The 25,296-nt window shown below is 33.0% G+C and overlaps 1 protein-coding gene across 1 annotated transcript; it reads left to right on the top strand.

Annotated features, from left to right (window-relative positions):
- The first annotated feature begins 79 nt into the window (after positions 1–79).
- On the top strand, positions 80–23,452 carry LOC144975589 (ectonucleoside triphosphate diphosphohydrolase 5-like). The gene is made up of 14 exons (XM_078919755.1): positions 80–270; positions 2,823–3,125; positions 3,436–3,515; positions 4,204–4,347; positions 6,855–6,933; positions 9,345–9,380; positions 10,271–10,371; positions 10,968–11,047; positions 11,166–11,242; positions 12,938–13,037; positions 14,713–14,933; positions 16,733–16,845; positions 19,720–19,846; positions 21,253–23,452. The coding sequence occupies exons 2-13, from the start codon at positions 2,864–2,866 to the stop codon at positions 19,822–19,824; spliced, it is 1,398 nt and encodes a 465-aa protein (XP_078775881.1). The 5' UTR covers positions 80–270; positions 2,823–2,863; the 3' UTR covers positions 19,825–19,846; positions 21,253–23,452.
- The last annotated feature ends 1,844 nt before the right edge of the window (positions 23,453–25,296 follow it).

Here is a 25,296-nt window from a genome sequence, read left to right as displayed (position 1 = left end):
AGATTGAATAAACCTGTTATTTTGTTCGGTCTTTTTTTTTTTTTCTTCTTTTTTTTTTAAATGCACTTTGGTTACTTATAGACTAAGGATCTGCCATCCATTACGAACGAAACGAAAAGTGACAAGTGGTCTAAAGATAAACAAATAAGGAGTCAGTCAAGCCGGACGGTCTTTTGTTGTTGTTTACTTTTTTAAAATCATTTTACGCGAGATTGGCATTTCTTGCTAGAATGTTTACGGTGATCTTTATATTATAAGACACAATCAAGTGTGAGTTCACCTTCACCCCCCCTCTCTCTCTCTCTCTCTCTCTCTCTCTCTCTCTCTCTCTCTCTCTCTCTCTCTCTCTCCCTCTCTCTCCCTCTCTCTCTTTCTCTCGTGATATATATTTGATGTAAATGATGAGTATTCAGCTCCCTGCTTCCTATCCAAGCCCACTTCCTTGCCCTACTGAAGCCCTGTCGACACTCGACACAAATAATGTCCACATACCCTTTTGTTTTGTTTCTCCTCTCTCTCTCTCTCTCTCTCTCTCTCTCTCTCTCTCTCTCTCTCTCTCTCTCTCTCTCTCTCTCTCTCTCTCTCTCTTTGACAAGAACGAGAGACACAGTTGAATTCGCCGTGTCAAACAGTTTCTTCAATTTCACAAAATCACCATTATGTCTTATGTCATATTTTGACACCTGTATTTCTGTAGTGCTCAGTCTCGTGAAATAAAAGCTCAAGGTTTGTTGGGTTTTTAAAAATATTACGGTCCCTTTTTTATGACGTCGGGCCAGACACAATGGCGCCAGATGTCACAATTGACTCAGAAGACCAGTGGTATTCCTTGATTAGTTGGTGTTTGGAGGGGAAGGGGAGGACAAAGGGTCTATATTTTTTTTCTCTGTTGTATGTGCCTATTGACTTTTTAATTTCTCTCTCTCTCTCTCTCTCTCTCTCTCTCTCTCTCTCTCTCTCTCTCTCTCTCTCTCTCTCTCTCTCTCTTTCTCTCTCTCCCATTGCCCTTTCTTTCTATTTCTCTTTTCTTTCTTCTTTTTTTTTTTTTGATATAGAATTCAAAAGATCAAGTTATGGATAATGCTGGTAGAGAAGTCTCCCCTCCACCACCACCCCCCCCCCCCCTCCTTTCGCAACCATCCATTAAATCATCTGGTTTTACAGAGATAATATATTAGAATAAAGCAATGGTGATTGGCTTAGTTTACTCTTCTTTTTTTTACCTTTTGACTATGGTTTGAAATTTGAGAGATTCTTGGGTTATATTTATAAGCTGCATGACTACTAGGTTTCGGTAACAAAGATATTGTTACCTGCTTTAAAAAGTAAAAATCAAAATAAAACAACACTTTCTGACCTTTTATTTGAATAATATTGTAGGCCTTTAAAATGTTATGTGGAAAGGACAATTCATTAAATGTTTACAAACAGTAAATTTATGTCTAATGATAAAAATGGATTTACACTAGTAGTAGTAATATATTACTTAATACAAACTATGTTCCTGTTATTTTTACACTTTGCTTGTATTTATCGATAGACTGAGAAATTTTCCTCCTTTTTGACAAATTGCTATTATCATCACTGAACATGAAGAGGCATCTGAGGCAGCATAAAAGTTAATGGACTTCATTCTCCTTGCTAAGACTAAGACAAATATCATGAGGAAACGCCAAAAAGAGGCAAAGGATATCAAGTGTGACGTCCAAAAAAAATCGCTTTTGATATTTAGGAGAGATGTAAATCCTTGACTGATTGACATTGAGATAGTTCTGGGTGGACTTTTTTCTGAACATAGTGTTTTAGTGTTGTTAGATATCTTTCTCTGTGAAACTTAAAATTTTGAATCTTGAAGTGTGTGGAGTGGTAGCAATGGACAATGACTTGGATAGGCATTAGGCAATATTATGAGGACTCAATGAAACTCCCCAACTATACCTTGAACTTTATCGGTAAGCTTTATGGATTTAAGTTATGCTGTGCACACTCTTAAATACTATGAAAAAAACCTTGAATTTTTTAAAAGGATAGGTGTGGGAACCCTGTCTGTGATTGTGTATGTCTGAGTCAATTACATCAAATATTCCAATTCTTGTGCCTGATAAAGGCTTGTGCCTGATAAAGGTGACTTGTTATCCCATGCTCTTAAGTGTGTCATATTGAATAATAATAATATATACTTTATTCATCCAAAAAAATGGACATTCGTTTACAGACGTGGCATGCATAAAAATGGATAAACACAAAGTTGAGAATCTATGGCGACAATGTATACATATATATGTGCAAATGTACAAACATGTAAAGATAAACAACCAAGAACCAATAGAAACACTTTATATATTAATTTAATAAATTGAGATAGGCCATACCTCTGGCCTTTAGTCCGAACTAGTGAGTGTATATTTAAAAGATAGTATTTAATTTAAATCACATTCGAACACCTTGTGGCAAAAATGAATTAAGGTGACGTGTTGTCTTTGTTTTTATAGATATAAGGCGACGGCTCCTCATTGAGAACTTAATATATTTGCGAAAGGGGTGATCGCCATCCTTCATAACTTTCTCCATTTTTATTAATTATCCAATCAATTTTCTTAATGTCGCAAATCCTGGCATTTCCACACCATGCTGTAATACAAAAAATAATAACCGTCTCCAAAACGGATCTATAAAAAAGGGTGCATAACGTTTTGTCTATGTCAAATTCTGAAAGTTTCCGAATAAAATACATTCTTCTGTTCAATTTATAGATAACAGCATCGGTTTGTTTAGAACACTTTCAAGAATTACTTTTTTGTTTTCACTGTCACCTACACCAGATTCAAGATCATTGATATAGTAGTCCAAACTTTAGGCCCTAATGGGTGGAGGAACTCGCATGATGATTGACAAAAGAGACTTTATTTCTTTTGATCACAACAATGGGATGTGGTTCATGATATTGTCAGCTTTAGCTTGCCTTGTCGTTAGGTGTGGAACAGCTCATCATTCACTTTACACTTATGGACCATCCTTAATCAAAAGCAACACAATTTGTCCTAAAGAATTTTACAAAGTTGTTTTTGATGCTGGAAGCACTGGAACTCGTGTATTTGTTTTTCAATTCAGAGTTGGAAAAAAGGGTAAGCTTCAGTTTTTTGTGCTGTCTAATAATTAAAAAATTCTAAAGCAGAGAAAAACTTGTCATAAAATTGACCAGTTATCAGTTATAACGTTCTTTTTGTGTGCATATATATATATATATATATATATATATATATATATATATATATATATATATATTTGTTTTTATTTATTTTTTAAAATTTTTATTTGCTTAGCCTCAAAAATCATTTCAATTTTTTAATCGTTTATTGACTGAATTTTTTTGATTTTTTTTGTTTTGTTTGTGGAGTTGACGATTAATATCTGTCTCATTTTTTTTTTTTTCAGGGACTGTATTAAAACTTAACAAAGAATATTATTTGGCTGTAAAACCAGGAATCTCAAGCTTCGCAAACCACATAACAGGGGTTTGTATTTTTTAAACATAGATGAAAATAATTTTAATATTTTTTTTATTGGTATCTTCGCATTCATTAATTTGAGATACTTTTATTGCAGTGAGAATTGCATTTTTAAAATTTCATGCTTTTTTCTTTTATAATTCTAAAATGTCCCAAGCAGTGTAAACCCCTTTTTAAAAAAAATAAATTCTGTGTGCCTGAGTGTGACAGAGAGAGTGAGAGAGAGGAGGAATGATGTCTCAGAAAACTTTTATTTGAACCCATGTGGTGTAATTTTATTTCAATGTTTGTGAGTAAGGAAGAAAAGGTCTGTCAATCAGCCATTTATTGATATAGTAGTTGATCAGAAGATGTAAGATAAGCGTTTATATTATTTCAATGTCCTGCAGCTGCAAAAAATGCAGAAAAATCTCAGATTTGCACTGTGGCCACAACATTTGCAGCTTTTGGCATTTTCTTGCAATTTTTCCAGATTTTGTGAGTGTGGGTACTGAAAACGCCGTCACTTCATAGAAAGCTTCAGTTAGTCAGTTTGTCAAGGAGACAACCCAATAAAATCAATTCACTTCTTTTTTTATATACTTATTTTTATGGCAAATCTTTGTCATAGCTCTGACTAAGAAATTTTCAATATTGATTAATCATAATTCTATTTCCCATTGATGATTGCATTGATTACTTAATTTTGTTTCAGCTATCTGGACATATTAATGAGCTTCTAGAATTTGCCGAGACAAAGGTTCCACAGATATACCACAGTAGTACAATGCTTTCATTCAAGGCAACTGCAGGACTTCGACTTTTGCCTGAGGAGGTGGCTGATAAAATTCTGGACGAAGTAAATATCTTTTTATTTTGATTACTTCATATTTCATGTAGATATTATTTTTTAATTATTGAAAAATACAAGACATTATATTTTTAAAATACGCACTGAGGCTTAGCAGTTGTCAAAATGAAGTGTACAATGAGACATAGTGTTTGAAAATTAGAACCGGTTATAAGTGTGTCGGTTTTGACAATTTTCTGAGAGTACTCTCACAGTGATAAAATCCTGACAGATTTTCTAGTTGTGAATTATACAATACGATTCTACAACTCTACATACTATGTGGTTCATATCTTACCTTTATGTAACTTTAATCTTCCGTTTGAAAATACACAGATTTATATCTTCAAAGTCATCATTTGTGTGAAAATGAAATGTTGCATAGCCACGATTAAACAAAGTTACAATATTTTCCCCATTGTATTACTTTTAATTATATTTTTTATCACATTAGCGCTATGTAAAAATATATGTCTCAATCTCACTTTCATGTGAAGAGATTATTATTGCTATGGGTGAATCAGGATTCCCACGCAATCTGGAAAACCGTGAATTTAGATTTTGCTTTTCATTTCCTTGAAAACGGGGGAAAATATGTTTGATTTGTCCAAAACCTTGAAAAAAAAAATAGTGGGAAATTTATTTATAGAGAAAAAAATGCCACGGGGGTCATAAGTGATAAAGAATCACACTAATTTTGTCCTCAGCAAAGTTCAGGTTGACAAAGATGTTGTCAGCCCAGCAAGGTAGAAATTAAAAGTACTTTAATCACCTTGAAGAAAGGATGAAAGGAAAGGAACAAGTGAAGAAAGCTGTAAAAATGAAGAACGTGGATGAGGATATTCAGGAATTGAAAAAGAGATGAAAGCTCTTGGAAACGAATCTTATATTATTTTAAAAGGAAGAGGCATCTGAGCCAGCAGAAAAGTTAATGGACTTCACTCTCCTTGCTAAAACAAATATGCTGAGTGACATCTTAAAAATCACTTTTGATGTTGAGGAAAGATGCAAATCCTTGACTGATTGACTTTGAGCTAGTTCTGGGTGGATTTTTTATTTTAACATAGTGTTTTAATGTTGTTAAATATCTTTTTGTGAAACTTAAAATTTTGAATTATGAAGTGTGCGGAGTGGTTGGCAATGGACACTGACTATGTATACTTGGATAGGCATTAGGCAATATGAGTACTCAATTTAATTCCCAGACTATACCTTGGACTTTATAGGGTAAGCTTTACAGATTTAAGGTATGTCGTGCATAACCTTGAGAACCATGAAAATAACCTTGAAAAACCTCGAAAAAAATTGAATTTTTTAAAAGAATAGATTTAGGAATTCTGGGTTACGGGAAACTTCTGTCAAATTCCGGTGAAGTCATATTGCTCCAAGGGTACCCCCCCCCCCTCCCCAATCACCTCTACCACCACATCACCATTACTGCCACTACCACAACCACCACCACCACCACATCATCACTATTACTACTATTACAACCACCACCACCACATCATCATCATTACCACTCCTACTACAACCACCACCATATCATCACTACTACTACAACAACCACCGCCACATCATCACTACCCACTACAACAGCAACCACCACCATCACATCACTACTACTACAACCACCACCACATCATCACTACTACAACAACAACCACCACCACCGCAACATCATTATTATTACCATTGCAACTACAACAACCAACACCACATCATCATTACTACCACTACTACTAACTACAACCACCATCACATCATCACTATCACTACTACTACAACCACCACCACATCATCATCACTACCACAATCACATCATCATTGCTACCACTACTACTACAACCACCACCACCATATCTTCATTACCACTAATACTATAACCACAACCAAATCATCACTGCCACTACTACAACAACCGCCGCTACATCATCACAACCACTACTACTACAACCAACACCACCTTGATCTCCATCATCACTACCACTACTATAAACATGACCAAATACAAAGCTAATTAAATAAAGAAGTGATCGACAAGTGAGAGCTATTATCAAATTTTTGCATACCAAACATTTTATAAGTTTGATGATTTGATTTGAGGCAAAGATCACATCGGTATGATGGAAGTGAAAAATAAGTAGATTTAATGTGTTTGTGATCTTATTGTATCCCAACTAATATTTGTAACTCTGAGTGAATTTTTTTTTTTCATAGACAACTGTAGTTTTTGATACAGCATCATGAAGAAAGTTTAATAGTTTAAGAAAGCCATTTAATAATTAGAATTTCAAATCAACTAACACAATTTTATTTGAATAAAAGGCGTAATTTTTAATACTGAATTTGAACTATAAAATGGACTTTGGTTGAAATATCCTCCCTATAACTGTCCTATTGAAATATCAAAAGAAAGACAGCACTATGTCATCTATCTTATCCTGTGGTTTTATATCAAGCAAGTGATTAAATTATTTGAAAGAATTTAATTTGTATCCTTTCTGTTATTTCAGGTGAGGGCTATTTTAAAAACTTCATCATTCTATATACCAAACATGGACAAGGTTGAAATAATGAGCGGAGGAGAAGAAGGTGTAATTTTTGCTCTGAATACTTTTTATTCTTTATTTTTCATTTACACACTCTCTCTCTCTCTCTCTCTCTCTCTCTCTCTCTCTCTCTCTCTCTCTCTCTCTCTCTCTTTCTCTCTCTCTCTCTCTCTCTCTCTCTCTCTCTCTATATATATATATTATATATATATATATATATATATATATATAATATATATATATATATATATATCATATATATATATATTAGTAAAAAGCCCGCAATTTTGCGGAGAAAGAACTATTTTCATTCGATATTGCCAGAATCATTTTCTTGATTAGCTTGATTACGATTAGATGCACATTTTAATCGATGTGCTTGTCTTCGCTGCCATGCTTTATTCGGCATGATTTTAGTTTATCAGTCAGTAGATATCAATATCAATAAGTCGCAAGTCTTTACCACGCTTTACTTGGGAGTGCTTTGCACTACCTTCAATACTTCACAAATTAAAATGGCGGCCGAGAATCAAAACAATGGTCAAATTAGGAAATTTTAAACTTTCACAAATCTATCAAGGTTTGTTCTAGAGTTTTTAAAACCCTTTTTTATATGATGACAAATTGAATAAATAAACACCTGACAAAAGATCAACGGTGCAAATAGAAATTGAATGAATACTGGGGATGTAGGAGCTTTCGGAATGTCTCCCCTTTACTTATGTGAGGTCAAATGAAAATCTGAAGCGGACGCGAAAAATATCAAGTCCCAGAATCTGTCTACTTTTGGTTTGGTCGGGCTAGAAGCTAGACAGAACCAATTGACAGTTTGCCGAAATGTTTAACTAAATATTTCCCATGGCAATAATTATCACATCGATGGCATAAAAACGACAGTAATATCAGCAGTAATATTAGTTGATGTTGTTAATCGGTGAAACTTGTTTAAAATTTCTGTAAATCCGAATACCGTCATGTGATCAAGTGAATTATATCACTATGAATGCCACGATTTGCTGAAAAAATGCCAATCTGACAGTCCAGTTCCCCCCCCCCCCCTTGCTCAGGAATTTCTCTACTTGATGGACACCCCCCCCTCCTTTTTTTTTTCTTCCGCGCAACTACATTCCAAAACACACACACACACACATGTATACACCACACACACACACACATACACACGCAATGAGAACACACTACTACATAACAACACTGATCACCGCTAAATCAACACAATGGAAGTAGGACTCTACTGGACAGATAGAGTTGAGGGTGTGGCCATGAGATGTTAGTGTCTTCGGTAAATTTTTTATGATATCTGTTTGACTTAACGTACTTTCAAACTGACTTTAAATTATAAAAGGAAATCAAGTTATCTGTTTATTTATCTGTAAAAAATACATTTCTATTTTTCAAATCTTTCAGTAGAGTTGTGCGCCGTATCAATTTTTTTATTGACTCAGATAAGCACAATGTTCTCCACAAGGCTATATTTTTTAAAGAAAGGATAATATATATATATATATATAATATATATATATATATATATATATATATATATATATATATATATATATATATATATATATATATATATATATATATATTTATTTTATTTTTATTTTATTTTTTTCTGCAAACATCCTCTATCTTGATGTTGTGGCTAATGGAAGGGGAAGGGGAATTCCAGAACTACAGAGATGTATCAGTTTGTTATCAAAAACAAATCCTGTTCCTCAATCTCAATGTAGCTATTGTGGATCATTTTTTGAGAGCAGTTATAGCTGAACATAAAATTCTTTGACTGATATTGTCTTTACTCCAAGTTCATCTTGTATTATTTGGTTGAGATCATTAATCTGAAAGATTTTTTAAGTTTCTTTAAATTCACTGCTTATGAGGTTTCTAAACAATATGCTTTTTATACTCCAATTAACGTGTTGGTGATAGAAATATAAGGGATTTAGGCAATTTGTTTACTACCCATTTTTATTATTTTAATGAGGCAAGATTTCTTCATAGATCGGGTTATTGATCCATTGGTTTGAATTTGGGGTAACAAGTTCATAACATTTTTCTAAGCGAAAGTGATTAATGCTTTGATGTTAGATAAAATACTTTGTTATTCGCTTTTCCTTCATCAAATCTTTATCTGATTATCACATTATTATCTACCTAATAGATAGATACTCTGACATGATTAATTCAGTTAAGGTTTATTGTTATAATAATGATAATAATAATAATAGTAGTAATAGTAGTAGTAGTAGTAGTAGTAGTAGTAGTAGTAGTAGTAGTAGTAGTAGTAGTAGTAGCAGTGGTAGTAGTAGTTTTGTTTTGTATCATTTTGTTTTTTTGTAATTGATTTATTGAAACAATTTATAAATCATCGAGTGATAGTGATAGCTTTCATATTCATTACTTTAAAAATCTCACTCTTCCATTTTGTTTCAGGAGTATTTGGTTGGGTATCAGCAAATTTTCTTCTACGTAAGTAAAGCAGGGAAATTTTGATACCCCAAATCGGAGTACATCATTCAATTTATCTCAATTTGTGTATTATGTTTATATGTGTCTAGAGAATCTAATATGCATTATTTGAATAATATATGTTCTTAAAGTAGTTTTTCTCAATGTACTTATCAATCATTCATCTTTTATTAATCAATCACATTTTTGTCCAAGCGGATCATACACGTTTACAACTGAATCTACTTTTTACTAAAATATAGTCGAAGTGGTTATTTCTATATTGTGTTCAAGTCCAATTTGGCCTCGAATTGAGGCAGCTTCGAAATTCTGTAGATCTTTCGGTTTTTTACCTGTAGCTATGCAATAACATCTTCAGTATCTGTTACTGGTACAGAAAAAATGTCAACTGATTTATCAATTTGACTCTTTAGATCACTGGCATCATCACTGTTGTCAGTCCTTCAAGAAGCGACCAAACTCCTTCAATTTACAAAAGCAAAATTAAATCAATTCAGTAATTGCTGGATTTTAGCACACCGAATTTCAGCACACTCTGCAATAGGCATGTTGGAGCTGAGTGGCCAAATTTTCGCTGGAGCTGGGCGACCATATATGACAACCTATGTGCAACAGATTTCAGCAGGCTCAGATTCTGCACATTTTTAAAAACTTCTCCTGAGAATGTGTTAGAATCCAACAAGAGCTGTACGTATTTTTTTAGGGGGTTGGTTGACATTTTTGTTTGTTGAGGAAAGCTTCAATCGTAGATTTTATCACATTCCAACGTCTTTTGATTCTTTAATCATTGATTGCATTAGCTGTTCATTAATATCATCATAATTGATAAATGGAGAGAGATTTAATTTTACTTGCGTCACCATTAGTTTAATTTGATTCATATTTGTCAGGTAAGTTATGGAAAGGAAGAGAAGAAGACACTGCAATTACTATAGACTTGGGAGGAGGATCCGTTCAGATAACCTATGGACTTCCATCCATTATTGATATAGTAAGTTTTTCTTTAGCCGTGAAATGAATTACGTTAAAACCTGGTTACATTGCCATTTTGAAGACCAAGGAATATTTTTATTTCGCAGTATAGCAAAAAGTCTATGGTTTTAGATGGCGATGACCTTGTTTGATGATAAAATAGAGGTTGTGAGTCAAGATTATCCATTTAAAAACAATAACCCTAAAAATTAAGACATATCGATTTCTTTCTTTCTCTCTGCCCTCTCTCTCTCTCTCTCTCTCTCTCTCTCTCTCTCTCTCTCTCTCTCTCTCTCTCTCTCTCTCTCTCTCTCTCTCTGTGTGTCTGGAAGAAAAAAAAAGAAAAATTGCCCCATGGCCCTTTTAAAGAAAAAATAAATGGTATCATTTAGAAAACACACCCCTTGCACAACAGCTATGCTGCCTTTTATTAGGATCTATTAAGCTTGAGTCTGGACCTGAAGCATGCATGCGGTTGACAAAGACGTTTTGCCAAGCTTCTATCCCTTTCATAAGAATAAAACTTTATGTTCCCACACTAACCTTGCTCTCAGCTTGATCTTCCTCAAAACGTTCCTGATGATAAATGGAGACTACTACATTTCATTTTTTCAGGAATCTGCTTGTGTACAAGAAATTGGAGATGTATACAGAATGCATCTACTGAAAAAATCTTTCAACGTCTTCACCCACAGGTAGTTAGTATACGAATATTATGAAGCTATTGTTTAGGATAATGAGGTATCATGTGTATATACAATTAATGTTCATAAATTATACAGATTTATTTACTCATATTCTTTTATCTTACAGTGCTCTAGGTAATGGTTTAAAATCTGCATTCCTTAACATAATGGGAGGTATGGAAGAAATTGAAAGTGTTTTGGAAGGTATGTTGATAAGCTCTTAAATTTATTTTTCCACAAATATATCTTTTTCTTTTGTTGATACTTTATTAAATGGAAATCTGTTGTTAAAAAAGAAAATATTTCATGAACAGGTACTCTTGTGTATTCATTTGAGACAGTCTCCTTTTTGATAATGCTAAAATACTATTTTTATAATACAAACCTTCTTTTTTATTAAAAATCTAGTCCTGTTACTTATTTAATTCCGTGACATTCATATGAAGGTTTGTGAAATTTTTTCCAAATAAATAATGCTAAAGGTAAAACTAAATGTAAGTTCGTGATTTGAGATTTACAGAGTGCCCCTTTTTTTTTAAACCACTGAATTTTTTTAAAATCAGTAATGCTTAACATTAACAGCACAACAAAATTTATGTTCAATTGTTATAAGGTTCTTTTTTTTTTTTTTTCGTCTTTTTTACTTTTTTTAACCGTGGATGATAATTAAAAACACTATTAATTTTATATAAATCATATTCACATCCAGTGGATGACTGAGCTGGAATAGATTTGTGACTTCTGACTCCTAGGAGAATAAATTATTTGTTGACTTGTTTTAATTATACTAGTTGAGCAAAATGTGGTGTTTTGGGGGGGGGGGGGGATAACTTAGCTTCAATCTTTCCTTTATCTTGTCCATTCATTTGTCCAAGAGCAATATTCTGAGGATAATTTTGATATGGCAGAAATGTATGCAAATGTGTGCTGATTTTTCAAAACCCATCGGATGTCACACAAGCTAGTTTTGAGATACGAGCTAATAGTGGTTATATCGTTATCTGTATGATTTTAAATTTTTCATGTCATCATTTTTATTATCCATTTAAATCCATTCTCACAAAAGGATTATACAATTTGAAGATTATAGATAATTGAATTTAGTTGTTTTTTTTTTAATTTGTGACCCCATGTCTCGAAACGTTATTAAGTTTCAAACTAATTTAGTGTTTATAAGGGAAAAGTATTGTGAATTTTATAAGCCTAAATTTATCCATTATCATTGAGATAAATATTTATATCATAGCAACTCTTATGATTGAAAAAAGCGCAAAGACTCCCGAGAGTATTCTATAGAGAATTAAGAGGTATCTAAGGTAAACAGGTGATATTTAGACCCAGTATACAACTAAAATGGAAGTGGCCCTGCGCATGGAGGAAGTCATTGTATTTTAACAAACGAAAAGAAAACACCCACTTTGTTTAAGGTTCTTTCTTTTCGGTCAGGTTGCTATTTAAAGTCTGTAATTCACTACCATGCAATACGTTGGATAGTATATTAGATTAACATTACAAATGAAATCAAAATCAAGAACTTGAGTTTACTTCCACAGATTTATTTCTTGTCGTGACTTTTATTTTAATACAAGTGCTAAACGAACTTTGAGAAAATTACAGTAAATATGAGAAATAAAATTGGTAATGTATCCAATAATTTTTTTTTTTTAATGGAGGTTATTTTCTCTGGTAACAATAATTAATTAATTAAATCTCTGAACTTCAAAAGCGTCAACATTTATATTGGGGTTATTTCTGTGTTTGCAATATCATATCATAGATCAAATGAATAAATAGATCCAATGAAATGACCATATCCTACTAGTTCATTTCTGGTTCTTTTTAAAATAAAATCAGTAAATTCATTGCAACATTTGAATTTCAATGTCATCTAACCATCAGATGAGCAAGAAACAACATATCTATCGGATTTATCCAGTCCTTGTTTTGTGAGTGATTTTGAATTAAAATGGCAGCATGGAAGGCGTCTTCATTCAATTTCGTAAGTAGGAGGGATGTCAGTTCTTTGTTTGTTGATCTATGTCTCAACTTTTCGTTCAAATTTTTTTTTTAACGTTTTTTTTTTTTTGCAATTTATTTATTTATTTATTTATTTATAACTTATGCCATAATTGTTTTATTCACAGACCTTTATTTGATTTTGATTATTTCTTACCTAGCAGAAAGTCCTTCAGAACCAAAAGGCTCAAAGAGCTGGAATTTATCTTAATCTCAGTAACCAAAATGATTTTAAGATGGGATTTCAACTTTTTTAAAAAATATTGTTGAAGAGATAAACTTGGTTTATTAACTTAAAGATAAATAAAAATCCCTATTGTGGTTTGTTAAAATGAAAAATGATGGCCATTTAAAACAAAAGACTTTCTGGCTACTCTGAATGCAAAAACAAAAATTCATACAAAAACCGCATTTAACCAAAGTAAGTAACTAAGAGTAACCTTATACTTTTGTTAAAAAGTGAATAAAGGGCCTGTTAGGCTTTTTTCCCTCATTTTTCTCTTTTTCTTTTAAAGATTTACTTGCTAAATTAGATAATATACGAATTGCTCAAATAAATTATATCTTTAAAATGAATACTTGCTAATCTGTCTCTTCATACCACTACCACCTTTATCCTGCCTTTGAGTTTGATTAAAGTCACTGGTTTTGCCCAATCATCTGAATGTTAGGTTTTTAATGTTCGTTTTGATAATACTAGTTTTTAATAGTAGCCAACAGAAATTTTTCTAAACATATCAATTAAATAGTATGCTTTTCTTAATTTCAGAGATAGTTATTTAACATTAATTTTTAATAAAAATTTGAATAACTGCAAGCATCTTATCGATGAAATATGGATTTTTAAACACATTTTTATCTATTTACTCTGGTGATGAATGTAAAAAAAATAAATTTGAGCATTCATATAGTGTAATATCCAGTAAAACTGCTCAAACCACTTTATAAGATGTCCCTAGCCATCAGCAACATGATGCCTGTGAGGCAATGTTGCAATCGTTTTTTTTTTCGTCAGACAATGCTGTTAATGGCCAGGTACTCATTAAACAGCTGAGTACAGTGAGTAAAGTCCTTTTATAAGGACTCAACTTTGCACTGCTCAGAGCAGGACTCGAACCCTGGACCTTATGACCACAAAGCTGTACTAAATGGCAAACTAAACTGAAAGAGGTAGAGCAGTGGAAGAAACTTGACTTGTTTGTGTTATTTTTTGTTTCTTTTTGGTCATAATTTGTACGAAAAGCTGTTGTCTGGTTAGCTATCTGTATATTAGGAAAAAAGAGATAAACAATTCCCTGACCATAAATTGGTCTCAAGGTATAATTTTCCTATACATTTTTAAAAAACTATTTGGATCATCAAAAGTTTTCAAAAGAAAGGAAAGTGATAAAATTTGGACTTTTGTCAGCTTTTGCCATTTATAAAAATCATATTTGATTTTGAGTATTTAAAATCTTTGTTAAGTTTTATCTGTTACATATATTTTTTATGCACTAAAATTTGCCACAGCTTTATTGTTTGCTTTACCATGCACTATAACTTTTAAAATCTTGTCTCGAAAAATTTTTTAACACTGAATGAGCTCTCAATGACCGTCAATATATATCCAAATAAATCAACTGCTTGCTTTCTCATTAAAAAAAAAAAAAATAAAACAGGGGTGAAGCGCCTGAAGTCTCTATGTTAGATGATTGCAAGAGAAGAGTGGACAATTTTGTCAGATCCTCCAATTTATCCAAAATAGAGATACAGAAAGAGAAACAGGATTTATATTTGTTTTCTTATTTTTTGGATGTCGCACACTGGGGCCAAATCATTCCTCTGGATGTAGACAGTCTGTGGATAACCCCGTTGCATTACTGGAATGCTGCTGAACGTTGTAAGTTTTGACTTGGACCAGTTAAATGCCGCCGTTCTCTCGAAAGACACATATTTTAAAAATTTGGTCAGATAACTCGTTCTTGAAATATCGATTGATTTAAATAACCCTCATCTTGGCAAAAATTCCCAAACATGAGACGCGAGTTTGAGAGTTTCTCTGCCAAGATGAGGATTGTTTAAATTGAATGATAATTGTAGAACAAGTTTTCTGGCCAAATCTTTTAATATGTGTCTTTCAAGAGTACCTACAGCAAGTAGTGGTTAATACCTATTGTAAGAGTACCTACAGCAAGTAGTGGTTAATACCTATAGAGTACCTACAGCAAGTTGTGGTTAATACCTATTGTAAGAGTACCTACAGCAAGTAGTGGTTAATACCTATTGTAAGAGTACCTACAGCAAGTAGTGGTTAATACCTATAGAGTACCTACAGCAAGTAGTGGTTAATACCTATTGTAAGAGTACCTACAGCAAGTAGTGGTTAATACTTATTGTAAGAGTACCTACAGCAAGTAGTGGTTAATACCTATTGTAAGAGTACCTACAGCAAGTAGTGGTTAATACTTATTGTAAGAGTACCTACAGCAAGTAGTGGTTAATACTTATTCTTAAATGTTTGGTTGTACACCTGGCTGCTTACCTCAAAATGATAATCTGAATCTACAATTTTTTGGTTGGACCAACTTGTGATTTCTCATGTCAGTCTGATATGTTGTGAGGATCATGACTGTCAAAATTGAATCACCAAAATTACAAAATTTAAGGCGAAAGATACACAAATTTTTTCAGTTCTTTATAATTGCAGAATTCACATGCTGGGGCAACGCCATAAAATGAAATAGATAAGTCTGGCTTTTTATTTTTGTGCGATATTAATTTTTATTTCTTCTTATTCGATTTTGAAGCAAGATAACTGTACCCACTCTAGTTTAGTGTTTTGTAAGACAAAGCAATCAGGGTCACTCTACTATCTAGATGGACAGAGAACTCTTGTACAAAAAGGGTGGTTGGCAAACCAAGGTTTGGAATCATTGCATTTCATTGGAGGATGGCAACTGTTGTCAAGCATTTTTTTATGAGAGATAATTTTTTTTTCTCCTAAGTCATCTCTTAGTTTAAAATTTTTTTACATGAGCTTTTATATAGGGCAATATCCACTAAACATGCTCAAAGCGCTTTACAAAGGATCCCTGGTCAACAGCCCACTTCACATGTAGGACGGGACATGACGCTTGTTAGGTGATATTACAATATTTTCTGACAGAGACAATGCTGTTAATGGTCAGGTACTAATTTTACACGTGAGTGCGGAGAGAGAATGTTTGTAAAGAGCCTTTTCCAAGGACTCAACTATGCGCCGAGCGAGGCTCGAACCAAGGACCTTCCGATCCGAAAGCGAGTGTCATACCACTAGACCACATAGCCACTCTTGGATTGTCTTATACCTAAATGATTTATCATTTTAAGGATCTATTAAATAATAATAATAATGATAACAACAACAATGATAATGATATTAATAATGATAATAATAATAATAATAATAATAATAATTTATAATAATAATAATAATAATAAAATAATAATAATAATAATGATGATAAGAAGAAGAAGAATGTTAATAAAAATAATAATAATAATAATAATGATGATGATGATAATGATAATAAAAATAATACTTTATTCACCCCAAAATAGGACATTTGTGGACAGCCTTAAGTCAATAAAAATTTAGGTAAATCATGTGGATAAAAAGAAATCAAGAAGCATGCAAAATATGTTTTCTCTTCTTTTCAGATTGTCAGGAGGATGAATTTTCTTCTGATGAACCTTTTTTGTGTATGAGCTTATTGTATGTTCACTCTTTACTGTCCACTGGTTTTGGAGTATCAGAAAACACGCGGATATACGTAAGTTTGATGATATTGTAAATACATTCAACTTATAAGCTAAAAGTGTATAGGTTGAAAGTTAACAGCAGTCAAACTCAGAACTGATGGAAGTAAGTCGACAATTTTTCCCTGTTTCAAGAAAGTCATGTTATACGATGCAGTCCTTGAAATATAAACTTGCTCGGTGTTAATCTTGTTTTAAATCAACACTGGGTGGTAGTCCAGTATGATTTTCTTTTCATTCTCATTATTGTTAAAATTCCAGATCAGTTCAACAACTTCAATTGGTCAAAGTCAGTTTGACTTTATATTAACAATCAATATCATGAAAGAGAGAGAATTTTACTTTCATCAAAGTGAGAGAATGAAGGTTTTTGACGAAATTGCTCGAACTCTGTACTATACATTATACACGTATATAGATAGTCTTGATATCACGATACATAACTAAGAACCTGGTCACACATTTTCATAATCAATTTATTTTCCATAGAAAGGGAGAAAGCCAACCTCGCTTCAAGTCAAAAAATGTGATGGTCCCAAGCCACTGACTCTATTGGAGTCCACAATAGCCAAATTATGTGCTACCATCTAGTATTGATTTGAGTCTTTTACTTTCTCACCTCCCTTGACCTCTGAAACTCTTTAATGAGACCATCGGCTGTAATTTCTTTTGAATTGTAATTTTTAAGAATTATTTTTTATCTTAATAAATGGAAACTTTTCTTCAAAACAGGAGGGCTGTCATTGGGCTGCCAATTGTACAGCAAAAAAGCATATCTGTATGCTTTTTTTTTCACCTTTGCAAGATTGTATGCTTTTTGTCTCAGATTGTACTTTTTTTCAGAAGAATCAAATCTTAACATTGTAATTGAAAAAGTTGATTTTATTCTGTTTCACATCAGACTTTTCGGTAGTCTTCATGCTTCCTGCAATGTGTATTTTAACAATTGTTCTTTGATGGTTTAAGTGGTTTGTTTTCATTGCTTCATAAATTTATTTCCAAATTTTCCTTAAGCTTGTAGAAAATTTTCATCCACACAACCCTGACATGTAAGAATAAGTTATTTCTCAATGGCAGGGAATGCTGTGTTAGCATGAAAAAAGACTTAACATGGGATGAGCATATTAACAAGATCACAAGTAAGGCAAACAAAACACTGGGATTTTTAAGGCAAGATTAACAATGCTATTCAAGATCAAGCACCACCTCGCTGAATGCCCAGTCATCAAGAAAAAACTAATACCAGCACCTTTGAGACAGAGAAGAGGTAACAACAACCAATACAGCCTCATAACACACAGAACACAATACTGTGGTTTTACCTTTTTGCTGCGCACGGTCAGGGACTGGAACCAGCTTGATGCTAAAGTGACCGAATCCACTACAATTGATGCTTTTGTGGCAAGTTGCTATGTAGATACTTAGACCCTACACAAACCATCTTTGACCAACGTTGACGACCCCCTGAATGTCCCTGGAAATTGATTTTAGACTAATGGTTATAAACAAGGAATACAGAGAGAATAGAAAGCAGTTTCATATTTGCCATAATAATCAACCAATTGATTGTGGGCAAGATCAAGCACCACCTCGCTGAATGCCCAGTCATCAAGAAAAAACTAATACCAGCACCTTTGAGACAGAGAAGAGGTAACAACAACCAATACAGCCTCATAACACACAGAACACAATACTGATTTTAGACTAATGATTATAAACAAGGAATACAGAGAGAATAGAAAGCAGTTTCATATTTGCCATAATAATCAACCAATTGATTGTGGGCAATCAAAGGAAGCAGAAGAAGGGTTGCATTTTCAAATTGTACACTTTTTCTCCAAATTTTACTCTTTTTGACAAGCAATCTTACACTTTTTCTTATATCGAGGTTGACAGCTGTTAGTTGACTATTGTATCCACGAGGTTGTACATGAGGTCATTGGAGAATTATTTTGAGACAGATGAATGTTCAAAGTTTTGTTAAATTGATTATCAATATGGATGCATACAGTACTCCCTCTGATACTGGTAGCTTAGCCACTCTATTATTATTTTCTGAAACAACATTTTCCAATTAAAAAGGTTCTGCTGCATTTGAAGTATTGCAGACTGGATATTTTTTCTTTTTAATCTTTTTCAACTTACTTCAAAGTATTGGATGTATGTGAATGTCCCTTGCTAAGTCTTTTGGTTTTTCAGTGCACGCAGAGTAAGCGTGAACATATATTATACACACATTTCCTCATTTTCAATATTTCAATACTTCATAATATTTCAATTATTCCTCCGGCAAGGCTTGTGCAACCAAATTCCTAATGATACGCTATAATTCACTCGTTAGATGTTGCTATAATCTTAATCAATACATATAACCAGATACTTATCAGCACTTGATTTGAATGAAGATATGTATGCAAAGGAGACAGAATTTTACATTTGTTGACATCAATCCAGTCACTGAAGGTGCACAGCATCTTTTAACCTCTTGATAAAAAGAGACTGTCTATCGCTGGACTGCTGATGCTCCAGAGAATTCACAATGATTTGATGTTGATAAGAGTTGTTAGGGTTAAAATTATTCTCAAACTAACAGATTACACACACATCTCTCTCTCTCTCTCTCTCTCTCTCTCTCTCTCTCTCTCTCTCTCTCTCTCTCTCTCTCTCTCTCTCTCTCTCTCTCTCTCTCTCTCTACATTTAGAGACAAGAGATATTTGTATCGGCACTTGGAATTATCATTTTGCTATGTTGAAACTACTAACAAAAGATCTTGATTTGTCAATGATAATTTCATTCATTAGAGGAGTTTCTGAGGATAAGAATTGGTAAATGTTAAATTTCTATTTATTAATGATTTAATCCATTCTGTTCAAATCGACCAAAATAGGTTGGAAGTGAAATAAATGGAAAACAATTGGGCTGGACTTTAGGGTTGGCTTTGGCTTCATTTAATAACCAGCTCAGCTATTCAAGGCTCTGTGATCCATCTTGACGTTTATTTGCTCAATGAAGAGGTAAGGTATTTTCTGATATGATTTTAGCATTGACCTTCTTGAGGGTTGAATGTGAATTAATTTACCATGATAGTCTTGTTCTTCTTATTTTCTTTTTTTTTTTTTGTATAGTTTAAATCCAATCAATAGAAGTTAGTTTCTTTTTCTTTCTTTTTTTTTTTCTTTTCTTTTCACTTTTATCTAAAGAGGAGGATCGGGCTGTAGCAACAATCTTTATTTGAAAATATCAATTTGGCCATAGTCAATTTTCAACATTATATATTATTTTCCACTTATGATTTTACATAAGATTAAAGGGTAGCCAATGACTTTATTCATGTCCCATAGATAGATTTTATTATGGAGACATCATTTATAAACTGACATTCACATTTAGAAAATAGCTTTGTCATTATAACACTGCAAACAAAGAATAACGTTATAAAGTTAGCTTTAAAATGTTTATTTACTCTTCACTTTTGTTATCAAAGGATACAGACTGCTGAAGCAGGAATATTTTAATGGCAGGCTGCCAGGGCATCTCAATGTTGTTTACAGACCTACCGAATTCAGACCTACATAGTTGAAACTTTATCAATTCAGAGTTCTCAGGGGTTAGAAAACATTAATCATACAACCAACTTTTTAAATAAATGTATCATCAGTAGGATTAAATATGGGTTCACAACGTCTTGTGTGTCTGCTTTCAAACTTTCCTTTTCAACAAGTTTTATTTGATTAAAGGTGCTAATGCAGTTCTGCATATGGAGCGTATATTTCATATCTTAGATATTTTTTTTTTTTGTAGTAGAAGGCAGGTATAGATGCAGGGATTTTTTTTTTCCTTAAGCTTTTTATTATATTTTCATCAGCATAGACATTGGACTGGCATGTAAGGAAACAATATCCAATTCCTTATCTTTTTACCATGTGTGATCATGACAAAAAAAAATAGATTTTTTTTTTTTGGTGAAATATTAAATATAAATTTTGGAAAATTCATCTCTTCACTATAAATTTGCAATTTATTTTTCAACCAATGTAGTTTATGATTTGCCATTCGTTGTAGTACGGCACTGCCAAATTTGAGAAAGGTTAGATTCAAAGCCTGTGGATTTTCAAATACAATATCATTCAGCTGTGTTAAATCCAATATGGTGTCTGTTTCATAGCAGCAGATGATTTTTTTTTTTTACTAGGATGTCATTTTTTTTCTCTTCTAATTAACCACCCTATGATCATGAAAACCAAGTTAATGGGATATTTTGATAAATATGGAAATTCACTCTCAATCCCCATATTTCTCCTCTCCTTCCCCCAGCTCCCCCAATTTATGGAATGATTAGTGACATCTATGAAAGTGAAATTTTAAATTTGAACCCAAGTCCACTTTCATGATATCCGTGTTATCATCTTTTTACTTTCAGGTCATGGCCTTTCTTCAAGATTTATCATCAAATAACCCGAAGTCTCACTTAATTGCTATTTACATTGGTTATTTACTTTGCATGTTTTATTACTACTCAAAATTTTGGATGGTGCTCACTGTTTGCAAACCTTTTTGATGCGTCTGTGACCAAAGGTTGAGGATTTATTGTGTGAAAGAAAAGAAAAATAAAAGAAATTCTTCATTTTTAAGAAAGAAAAATCGGAAAGTCATTTTGGCTCATTTATATTACAATATACCTAAATTTTATATATTTTATGTTACCTTTAATTAAATGTCAATATCACTTGTCAGAGTTGCCAACACCTGTTTTCCTTTGGATTTTCATGTTTTTGAAAAAGGGCCTTTAAAATAGCTGGAGAGGGTTTTTGAAATCCTATTTTTATTCATTCGTTATTTTCCTTGATTTTTGAGGTTGTTCCACAAAAAATGTGACTAGTCTCATAGTCTTTAAATCCAGGTTATGAACTCTTTTATGCTGAAGTTGATTACAAATACTTTCAATTCCGAATGTCCCATTACATTTAAAGCATCAAGACCGAAACAATGGTAACTGCAAGTACCAATAATCATTTTTCTCAATTGTAATGGAAAGGTTAGTCGGAATGATTAAAATGCATGTGGGAAAAAAGTTTTCTGTTTGTTTTTTGTCTTCTTCTTCTTCTTCTTCCTCTTCTTCTTCTTCTTCTTCTTCTTCTTCTTCTTCTTCTTCTTCTTCTTCTTCTTCTTCTTCTTCTTCTTCTTCTTCTTCTTCTTCTTCTTCTTCTTCTTCTTCTTCTTCTTCTTATATGCTTATTCACCTACTTACTTACTTACTTAGGCCTACCAATCCGACTGGAGCAAAGGCCATCAACGAATCCCCTCCATCTTTTTCATTTTTGTGTCATCTTTTCTCTCCATGTTAAGCCTTAAGAGATCCTCCATCAATGCCCTCCTCCATCCGCCCTCATTTCTTCATTCCTTACAGGTTCCATGTAAGAGCCTGTCTAGAAATACTTGTCGCAGGCCTTCCCAGCAATTTTCATCTCCTCCTCTTAATTTCTGCCTCTATTTCTTCATGGCCTGTCATTTTTCATAGATATAAATTTCTAATTTTGTCATGCCATTTAATTTGTAGTAAATCTTCTTAAGGTGACAAAACAAATAACATTTCATATTCCTCATCATTTTAACTTTAAAATCACTTTTTGACTTCTGGTTCACTCTGACTCACTGATTTGGGATGATAGGTTACAGTTTTAAACAGTTGAATCTTATTAGATGATATGTTATAGTTTTAAACAGTTGAATCTTGTTACGTGATAGGTTACAGTTTTATACAGTTGAATCCTGTTTTAAAGGCATTCTGAGTGGCATCTCTGCAGAAATACTACTTTTCCAAGTTATAATCCTTATTGTTTATCTATAAATTACACTTTTAATTTGAGATTACTCCACCAACCCCAACCACGACCTCCCTGTTTCCTATACTCACCGATCCCAACCTTTCATTTTCTTGTAACAGGAATTTGATTTACTGCAAATTTCATTGTTGTTGCATGTTGCTGTGCACAAAAATTGAAGTATAGTGTCAGTGGTTCTAATGCCTTGATGATAACAGAATAAAAGATTTAGTTTTATGTATGATTTACTTTCTTGACCCTGATTTCCAACCACAACCTTTTTGCCACCGCCTCACCTTACAGTGCATACAGTTACAGTGGAACCTCCTGATTACGACACCTCCGAATAGTGACAACCTCCTGATAACGACATTGACCCCGCACTTTTTGATAAAACCTCCGAATAACGACATCATTTTGGCGATTTTCGGCAGTTTTCGTAGATATCTGATACTAAAAATACAGAGTATGAGTACTCACAAAGTTTATAAAAATGATTCCTGCTTGAAACAATGAGAACACAGCTTTTGAAACCAATGAGAACGCAGCTTTTACCACCATTAGGTCCAATGAGAATGCAAGTTTCGCCAACCAATGAGAGAGAGAGTTTACCGACCAAACATCAAACAGTGATAGAGGATTATTTCAAGCCAAACATGTCATGATGTTCATAACAAAATAACAAGTATGATGAACCTTTTTTTTACATGGATAGAGAGAAACAAAAATAAAAGTTAAAAAAAAACAAAAAAAACAAACAAAACAAACAAGAAGAAAACAAAAAAGTAACAAAAAAAACCCAAACATTTTTCATGCGGACATGTGTTCCGTTGTATTCAAACAGCTGTTCACATGCCGGTCCCCAGCCCGGATAAACTGCAGAGGGAAAATGGTACTGTTGTGGCGTGGTTAATAAAAACTGGTCCCACAGGTCTTACCACGCCCACGTTGGCCGCCATCTTGGAAACCTCTAAATAACGACACCTCCGGATAACGACATAAAAACTCGGTCCTATGGCATGTCGTTATCGGGAGGTTCCACTGTATTTAACTTTAACTTATTTTTTAACTCAACAGTCCTTGTGTAATGTGATGATATCTTGACTTAAATGTTCTGAATGACTTAGTCTTTCGTTAAAATGCACAGTTATTTTACTTTCAATTTGTTGTGTTATTTGTTGCAGATGCAAAACTATCATCATCAGCAGCATCATTTCAATCATCATCATCATTTCTCTTCATCATTATCATTGCTATAGTAAAATTTGAATTGTGAATTGTGAATATATATATATATATATATATATATATATATTTATATATATATATAATATATATTATATATTATTAAATTGTGTTATGGTAAAATATGGTACGAAGAGTGCTCAACATGTTTTTTAGGTAAAAATGGATCGAATTATTATTATAATATTTACCACGATATTGGAGTCAGTCTACATCAATGTTTCAGGCACTTACGGCCATCATCAGGACTTTGTGTTACATGAGTTTGAGTTGTTGTTGTTGATTGTTGAAATGGTTCTGTAGATTTGAAGTTGATTAGTAGTTGTTTTCGTCTATTCAGACAGCTGTTGTATATCTCTTTTTTTCGAATACAACACACCATTTGAATACGCAGAAGCCCTGCTCTCATATAAACCTCAATACACGAGTGAAGAACGCAAATTAAGAAAACGGCATATTACTTGGTTTAACCCACCGTTTGACAAAAACATCAGCACCAACATTGGACAGCAGTTCTTGATACTAATTAATACATACTTCCCAAAGAACCACAAGCTACCTAAGATAATCATCAGAAATACGATAAAAATCAGCTATTTTTGTATGCGCAACATGAAACAACTAATTTCCAGCCACAACAAAAATATATTGAAAAACTACTGACAAGAGCAAAACTCTCCCACCAAAAAATGCAACTGCAGAAAGAAGGAACATTGCCCGTTGAATAAACAATGTTTAGAATCAAGTTTAATACCAAGCCACAGTCACCAAAACTAAAACAAACAAGCAGGAAAAGTATATAGGACTAACGGAAAATAATTTCAAAACCAGATACAACCTCCATACCTCAACCTTTCGAAACACTAGCAAAAAAACATCTACAAAACTCAGCGAACATATTTTGAAATTAAAATACTACAAGCTAGACCACAGTATTTCATGGAAAATTCTATCTAAAACAACAGGATACACACCATCATCAAAACAATGCAGCTTATGCCCGGAAGAAAAATATACTATAATTAATCACGAGCCACACTCAACACGAAACAAGAGATATATGACAGCTGTTCGCAACAGTGATGTAGACTGACTTCAATAACGTGGTAACTATTATAATATATATATATATATATGATTATAATAATAATACCAATAAAAATTAACTAAAAAACCCTGCAAATTTTTTAACAAGACTGCAATTTTTCATTGTCTTTCAACCTTTGCTGTCTCTTCAAAATTAGCGATTTCTATATGTTTACTAATTTATTATATGGGGCAAAGTGACTGAGTAGCAATTTGTTAAAAATATCATGAACCATCACTACAAAAGTTTCAGTTTCAGTCCTAACTAGGCAGGTCTGGGTACTGGGGTTCAAGTGTCCATGTCATGTGTC

The sequence above is a fragment of the Berghia stephanieae genome, chromosome 1 (assembly GCF_034508935.2).
Source record: "Berghia stephanieae isolate SIO BIC M18660-M18661 chromosome 1, UCSD_Bste_1.3, whole genome shotgun sequence".
NCBI classification, from domain to species: Eukaryota; Metazoa; Mollusca; class Gastropoda; order Nudibranchia; family Aeolidiidae; genus Berghia; species Berghia stephanieae.
The sequence above is the reverse complement of the archived record's forward strand: the minus strand, read 5'-3'. Positions and strand labels throughout refer to the sequence as shown.

Bases quoted from the DNA above. Each gene is read 5' to 3' on its own strand.
- LOC144975589 (XM_078919755.1), top strand. From the start codon at position 2,864: ATGGGTGGAGGAACTCGCATGATGATTGACAAAAGAGACTTTATTTCT. The intron at 4,348-6,854 runs GTAAATATCTTT...CTGTTATTTCAG, and splicing joins CTGATAAAATTCTGGACGAA to GTGAGGGCTATTTTAAAAAC. The intron at 13,038-14,712 runs GTAAGTAGGAGG...AAAATAAAACAG, and splicing joins AGGCGTCTTCATTCAATTTC to GGGTGAAGCGCCTGAAGTCT.